The 8,275-nt window shown below is 48.9% G+C and overlaps 1 protein-coding gene across 1 annotated transcript in view; it reads right to left on the reverse strand.

Annotated features, from left to right (window-relative positions):
* LOC119412886 (metabotropic glutamate receptor 7) overlaps window positions 1-8,275 on the reverse strand; it is an 86,382-nt gene that overhangs the window by 54,916 nt on the left and 23,191 nt on the right. The window contains 1 exon segment of the mRNA XM_037679922.1: window positions 840-1,056. Within this exon segment, the coding sequence (XP_037535850.1) occupies window positions 840-1,056 (217 nt within the window).

Below are 8,275 nucleotides of genomic sequence, written 5' to 3' on the forward strand. Positions count from 1 at the left end.
ACAGCAGCATACGGACATGCATGAGGACTGTAAAGTTTACAGCAGCAGAGTATAAAGCTCAGCCGGAGCTTGTCGGAGAGCAGACGGAGCTGCGGGAACAGCCGTCTCTGCAGCGTCGCCATGGCAACAGGAGCCTAACCCAGCAGCTGGTGCTGGAGAGCGAGCGGTCACAGTTGGTGTTTGTTCTTCATTAATCCCATGATTGTTTGCTCAGGAACAAAATAACCTCTGATTCATAAAATGTGTCAAATTTGCTCAAAGGGACAGAAAATAACAAAAACACTCCGTTTGTCAACAAACAAGCAGCAAAACGGAGGAGAAACATCCAGACCTTCATCTGGATGGGTTTGGGTCAGAGCCGAAGAGAACCAGGACCAAACAGCAGACAGGACAGAGACAGGAGATTGAGGACATGAGGACATAGTACAGTGTCTCAGAGTCTAACCAGGATCTGTCCAACATGAGCAGAACATCCACCGCATCTCAAAACCCAAACAAGTCCTGCAGAAACTGGGTCTCACAGATGGACCTCAAACCTGGACCTCAAACCTTGGCCTCAGACTTGGGCCTCAGACCTGAACAAGGAGCTGGACCTCAGACCTGGGCCTCAGACCCGGACCTCAAAGTTGGACCTCAGACCTGGACCTCAGACCTGGACTTCAGAGCTGGACTTCAGAGTTGGATCTCAGAACAGGACCTCAGAACAGGACCTCAGACCTGGACCTCAGATTTGGACCTCAGACCTGGACCTCAAACCTGAACCTAAGAGCTGGACCTCAGAACTCGACCTCAGACGTGGACCTCAGAACTGGACCTCAGACCTGCAGCCATCGTCTCACCTGCTTCTCTGGAGAGCTGTGTGAAGACATCCACCCCCTTCTCCCCGTAGCTGCCCTCTGAAGCCACTGTGGATACGTAGGTCCAGCCCAGGGTCTTGACCATGTCCACCATGGCCTGGGCTTGGAAGCTGTCCGGTGGGACGACCCGGGAGAAGAAGTCGTAGCGGCGGTCGTCGCTCAGCTCCGGAGCTGTGGAGGCGTAGCTGATCTGAGGGATCTGCCAGGAACAGGAGGAAGAGGAGACATTAGTGAAGATCTGCAGGGTCACAGAGAGTGAGAACATTCTCAGGAGGTCCAAAGGTTGAACGACTGACATACTGTCAGGACCAGAAAGACCCGGGTTCCGATAAACCCCTCAGAGTTCCTGGAGACACTGGCCCATCCAGAGGTCTTCTGAGGGACCCTGACCTGAGACCTTCAGGAGCTTCCATCAAACCTGTGAAGGTTCTGAAAGGTTCTGTCAGCTCAGACAGAACCGCTCAGACCTCCTGAGGTTGATCTGGACTCAGGTCATAAGCTCAGCACTTTAGGAACCAGTTCTGGGATCAGAACCAGAGTCCAGTTTTTCAAAGGTGATTTTTTTCTTTGGGTGATCTAGAATGAGTCTGAAGTTAATTAAAGATCAAAGGAACTTTGGAACTGATGGAAAATGAGTTTGACCCGGCTCAAAGCGAAGTGGGTCGCAGTAATTACACCACACCACTGAGAGATCCAGGGATTAGTCCACCTCCTTTAGGTGCCCCTTAAAGACCGGCAGAATTAAATCCATCCATCAGAACCACGCTGCCGTCAGAGGTTGGCCCACAGAACCTTTCATCAAACTAATTATAAAGGAAACAGATTTTATTTTGAAGCCGTTCAACACGAACACTTCCTGCTAGAGGTTCCTCCATCATGTTGAAGTGAAACCTCCTGAGCAGGTTCTTCACCTGAAACTAAACTGGAGCCTCGGTTCTGACACCTGAAGAACCATCTCACCCTTCTTTGTTCGCAGGTTTTTGTCACAACTTCAGGAAAAATAAAACCAGTCAAACCAGTGCGTCCATCAGCTCTAACAGAACGTCTAACATAGAAAATGTTGAATAAAAACTCAAAATGTCCCCCAGACGGGCATGGAGGGTTAGTCCAGCTCAGACTTCAGAACCATCATCAGAGTTTAACCGGGTCGCAGGAAGTTGGACGGAGCTGTTTTCAGAACTTGAACTGTTTTAACACGATCCCAGCTGATGGAGGATTGATGGTTCCTCTCAGAGGTCAGAGGTCAACACCCAAACTCCTGTTGACTTCCACTGCGTCTCACCTCAGTAAACAGGAAGTGAAGGTTCTGTTCAACTTCTCCATCAAACCCTGTAGAACCATCAAACAGAACCTTTGGTACCACCAGAACCTTCTGCTGCTCACAGGTCAAGAACTTCTTTGATCATATACACGTCTGAGGCTTACTTTTTACTCTGGGTTTTCATCTGTAGAGCTGCTGGGCTTTGCCTCGTCTCTATATTACCCAGCATGCTCTGTTTCCATCATGGCCGCCCCACAGATCCTTCATGTCTCTGATGAGACCTCTGATGTTCAGGAGGATTCAGTCAGAGGGTCAGAAGGAAACAGGAAAAAAGCTGAACCTGGACTTTCAAAATAAGAGTCTGGCTCTGTCCTGACTTCCTGTTGGACTTTAGAGCAGAAAGTTGATTATTTCATCCCAAACGGTTAAATCGTGTCATCTGGGCCAGTTTCTTTAACATCATTAATATTTAACATCACCTAAAACATTGGATTGATGATGACTGATTGTTCTGCACGTGTTAAAAGTCACTTCTGAGATTCCAGCAGGAGGTTGGTTTGAAACAGTGAAGGCTACTTATGGGACAGATCTGATCGGCAGCCTGCAGACTGACGAAGTCCTCTGGATGGGGGATGAAACGTTTCTCACTTAAAGAAACTGGTCCAGATGACATGAGTTAACTTTTGTGTTGTTATTTATCTGGATGATTGAGCTCACAACCTTTTTTAAATGTATTAATTAATCTTTGTTGTTTGATTTAATCTGTAAAATATAACATTAATTAAACGTTTAGTTTTATAAATGTTTCCATTTTATTAGATTTGATTCATTTTCCTCCCGGTCAGGTGATGGTTCTGGAGCCACTGTGGCCCACACGGAGCTCCAACACTCATCAGCTGTTTGTCTCCACTTCACCTCAAGGAGAAAAGACCAGAACAACATTTTAGGTCAGGAGGACCAGAACTCCTCAGGTCTGAGGACCGAATGTCTCAGTCTCTAAGCGAGCTCTTGAACACGCTGCAGGGCCTCGTGTGAGCAGAACCAGCTGCTGCCAGATGTTCTGATCAGCACACTCTGGTGTTGAAGAGACCCGACAGTCACGGCCGCCTCCTCAGAACCAGCTGTCGGTTTGGAGCACGGCACCGAGTGGTTCTGGTGGTAACAAAACCTCTTTCAGAGCAGATGTTGTCTCGGATCAGAGGTGTACGGTCAGAACCTCAGGTTCTGTTTGAATTTGACGTCAAACCCTACAGGCTGCACGGATCCAGTCCTGGACTGGACTGGTCCCCATGGTGGTTCTGAAGGAGAACTCTGAAACTGCAGCCTGAAGTCCGGCTGCAGCCCAAACCTCCGGTTCTGCCCACTGGTGTCCCTCTGTCCTCAAGAGGACACACGGGTCAAAAACACAACGTGGGTTGCAGCGAGTTGAACCCAAACAGGGTCAGAACAGGGTCAGAACCGAGGAGAACAGACAGGAAAGTCAGGAGGAGACCCTGACAGACCCAAACTGATCCGGATCCACCTGATTCTTAATGCAGGGGTCTTCAAGCTGCGGCTCCGGGGCCACGTGCGGCTCCGGGGCTCCCTGGTCAGGGTCCGTCTGACACAAACAAGTCGTGTTTAAATCTGATCAGTCTGCGCTAACATTTGTTAGCCCGTTAGCCTCGTCTTGTCTCCGAACAGAACATTTTGAAATAATTTGTGCTCCTTGGTCTTTTGTTTTGACACGTTGAAGATTTTAAATATCAACAGTTCTTTCCCGAGGTTCTGCAGGTGTGGGCTTTTCACAACGGTCGGGTTTTCTTCAGGGCTCCAGGTTCTGGGCTTTGTGTTGAATAAGAAAAGAGTAGAAATGTCCCTTTACCATACCATACCATACCAATTTATTTATATAGCACTTAAAACAGCAACAAGGCCAACCAAAGTGCTGTACAAAAGAACCAAACATGCACAGCAGACAGGAAAACATAAAATAGAAATACAGATACAAATAGCAGCAGAAGCTAACTAAAATGGCCAACAGAGTAGAGAACAGACCGGACCAAAACAAATCACACCGTGTTAAAGGCAAGCGAATAGAAGTGGGTCTTCAAGCGAGACTTAAAGACTGAGAGTGTGGGAGCCTGCCGGACACTCAGTGGCAACTCATTCCACAGTCGTGGACCTGCAACAGAGAAAGCCCTGTCACCTCTGAGCTTACGACGGGTTTCTGGGACTGAGAGAAGCATCTGGTCTGCTGACCTCAGAGAGCGCGGTGGGACATATGGCTGCAGAAGATCAGTGAGATAGGATGGGGCGGAACTGTTCAGTGATTTAAAAACATACATGAGTGAAACATACTTTAGAACCTAAAGCTGCAGCCTCCTGATGAAAATAAGTCTGAAGGATCCACCACCTTCAGTTCTCGGGTTTCAGGACCCAGTCTACTGAACCGGGTCTTTATCAGGTTCTAAAATGATTCTGGCTCAAGAAACGAGAACAGGCCTGGATCAGGACACAAAACATTTCAGGATCTTTCAGTAGAACACTCTATGGTTCTGTAGAACACAGTAGAACCCTCTATGGTTCTGTAGAACCCAGTAGAACCCTCTATGGTTCTGTAGAACCCAATAGAACCCGCTATGGTTCTGTAGAACCCCGTGTGGTTTGAATGTTCTGAGTGTGAAACACAAACTGGGTCCTAATGACACCTAATTACTGCGACGGGTTCACTCAGTGAGCTGCAATTACTGATCCCAGAACAGACTCATTTACTCACACACACAGTAACACACACACACACACACACACACACACACACACACACAGTAACACACACAGTAACACACACACACACACACACACACCAACACACACAGTAACACACACACACACACACACACACACACACAAACACACACAGTAACACACACACACACGCACACACACACACACAGTAACACACACACACAGTAACACACACACACAGTAACACACACACACACAGTAACACACACACTGGTGGACCTTCATCAACATTCTGGTATTTTCTCAGCCAGCTGACAACAAGCTTCACTTCCTCACTCTGTGTGTTACTTTGTGTGTGTGTGTGTGTTACTTTGTGTGTGTGTGTGTGTTACTGTGTGGCTCAGCTTTCAACAACTGTGATTCCCTAATAAAACAATTGTGATTGACTGTTGAGACAGATGAGGAAGATGAGAAAACATCTTAATTTGTCTCATCCTCCTCACTTTTCCCATCTTCATCAATTTCATCTTCCTTGCTCGTCTCGTCATCACGTCTCATCTTCCTCATCTTCCTCATCTGTCTCATTTTCTTTACTTTCCACTTCCTTCCTCATCTTCCTCACTTGTCTCATTTGCCTGGTCTGTCACATCTTCATCTGTCTCATCTTCCTCAGTTCATTAAACAAATCATTTTCAGATCTATATGAAGCTTTTCTGGGTTGTTGTGCATCAGCAACATTTTTTTTGTCACGTTGAGCTGAAACTGCTCTGAGAGCAGCTCACTCTGCCGTTAGCTCCAGGTTTGTTTGTGAACATCCTGATAAATAAACATTAATAATAATAATAATATTAATAATAATAATTTGTGAACAAAAACATGACAAAAAGACTAATCATGTCTGTCAGTTTGTTGATGATTCCAGGAATTAGTCTGATCCCCCTGCCTCGTTCGTGTGAAGCGTGGTGTTTATGTCACGTGGGGTCCGGTTTGTTGGACCGGGACAGAACCAGGTTGCAGTTTTTCTGCGGAGAGGATTGTCGCTCCATCCGCTCATAGTTTTACGTCCGCCTCTCCTCGTTTCTCTTCTTCCTGCCAAACCCAAACACTCGACTCTGCGCCTCCTGCCCAGAAACCATTTAGCAATCATCATCATGATGAGAGCTCATCCGTTCATGCCGTCTGAAGCCTCTCTCAGGTCTGGGTTGATCCTGAGAGCAGGGACTCGGTGCTGAAAGCTGCTGAGTGGACCCGTTCCAGCCTCTCGGTATCGCTCTCTGACATAAAGGCTCCTCTCTGCAGCCACGGGCCTCTGAGGCCCGGCTGAATGTCGCTCGGCTCGGCGCCGGGCGTGTTCCACACAGATAGTTTCTGCTCACAACAAAGAAGGAGTCCTGGGAGGTTTGCAGAGGCCGGCGGAAGCTGCTCCCTGCGGAACCGATCCGGTTCCGTCACACCAGAACTTGTGCAGGAAGATTTGTCCACAAAAGAACTAAAGTCTGCATTCAGACAGAAGACACGGTTCTGGTTTGTTCCGGAATATTTCCCATGGTGTCTCTTAGACAAAGCAGCAGCAGAACCTCTCAGAACCGAGGCTGAACCCGGTTAATCACGGCTCATTCGGACCATATGAGCCGTGATCAGAACCGCTCAGATCGCAGCCACAGTAAACTGTGATTTACACTCATAACCGCAGATTCTCCTGAGACCGGCCCAGAGCTCGTCAGACATACAGCCTCAACGAAAGACGATCGCTGCAGCCGGGTCCAACATGGAGGCCGACCCAAACGGGCCGGAACCGGTCTGACCAACGAGCTGAAACAGCAAAGAAGAGGAGAAAACCAGGAAGAACAGAGACAAGCTGCTTCAGCTGCAGCTCTGTCCTCTCATCTGGGGAACCAGAACCCTTCACTTGGACCCAGCGTGGATCTGGAACCACCTTCAACGCCAGAAACTTTTGTTGGTTTTTGTTCTGGCTCCAGACTCAGAGGGGAGAATGAGTCGGACCCAGATTTGTGTCACAGCTCATAAGAAGCCGAGAGGATCCATCAGAACCCATGAAGGACAGACTGACCCCTGCCAGAGGGTCCCGTCTGTGGACAGAACTGTCTGTGGACAGAACCGTCTGTGGACAGAACCGTCTGTGGACAGAACGTCTGTGGACAGAACGTCTGTGGACACAACGTCTGTGGACAGAACTGTCTGTGGACAGAACCGTCTGTGGACAGAACCGTCTGTGGACACAACGTCTGTGGACACAACGTCTGTGGACAGAACCGTCTGTGGACACAACGTCTGTGGACAGAACTGTCTGTGGACAGAACGTCTGTGGACAGAACCGTCTGTGGACAGAACCGTCTGTGAACAGAACCGTCTGTGGACAGAACGTCTGTGGACAGAACGTCTGTGGACACAACGTCTGTGGACAGAACTGTCTGTGGACAGAACGTCTGTGGACAGAACGTCTGTGGACAGAACCGTCTGTGGACAGAACGTCTGTGGACAGAACATCTGTGGACAGAACCGTCTGTGGACAGAACGTCTGTGGACAGAACCGTCTGTGGACAGAACCGTCTGTGGACAGAACAGTCTGTGGACAGAACGTCTGTGGACAGAACCGTCTGTGAACAGAACCGTCTGTGGACAGAACGTCTGTGGACAGAACCGTCTGTGGACAGAACCGTCTGTGGACAGAACGTCTGTGGACAGAACCGTCTGTGGACAGAACCGTCTGTGGACAGAACGTCTGTGGACAGAACCGTCTGTGGACAGAACCGTCTGTGGACAGAACGTCTGTGAGGAGTCCAGACGGTTCTCAGGGATGGAGGGATGAAGCTGAGGAGGAGGAGGAGGAGGAGGAAGGATGCTAAAATGGGAGCATGGTGGGTGGAGTGTGAGCTGGGAGGACTTCGTGATCCATCTGGGCTGTTCTGGTTCGACCCGTCAAGAGGACGGGTTGTGGCTGCTGAGCCACACAGTCCTCCTGGATGACCGAGGAACGTTCAGGGACTTTCAGTCGTTTCTTTATGGACACTGGTACCAGTTCTACTCCAAAACCAGTAGATGGCTGAAAGTCTAATGTTTCATTAAATCAGTGCAATGGTTCATGAGATATTTTGCTAACAGACAGACACATACAGGTCCTCACAGGATCACCTGCCCTTTCTGGTGGAGGAGTGAAAGTAGCAGTCAGGGGACATCATGTCCTCTGAGAGACACTTCCCTTCAGTGGTCAAAACAGGAAACAGACAATCCTGTTTCCTGTTTTCACCACCATTTTCAAATTTCTGCTCCTGACTTGAGTGACATGACTTCCCGCCCCGATGTGTCCCAGTGAGGACGACGTCCCACCCCGATGTGTCCCAGTGAAGATGACTTCCCGCCCCGATGTGTCCCAGTGAGGACGACTTCCCGCCCCGATGTGTCCCAGTGA

This window comes from Nematolebias whitei, chromosome 7, assembly GCF_014905685.2.
Source record: "Nematolebias whitei isolate Nwh7 chromosome 7, NemWhi1, whole genome shotgun sequence".
NCBI classification, from domain to species: Eukaryota; Metazoa; Chordata; class Actinopteri; order Cyprinodontiformes; family Rivulidae; genus Nematolebias; species Nematolebias whitei.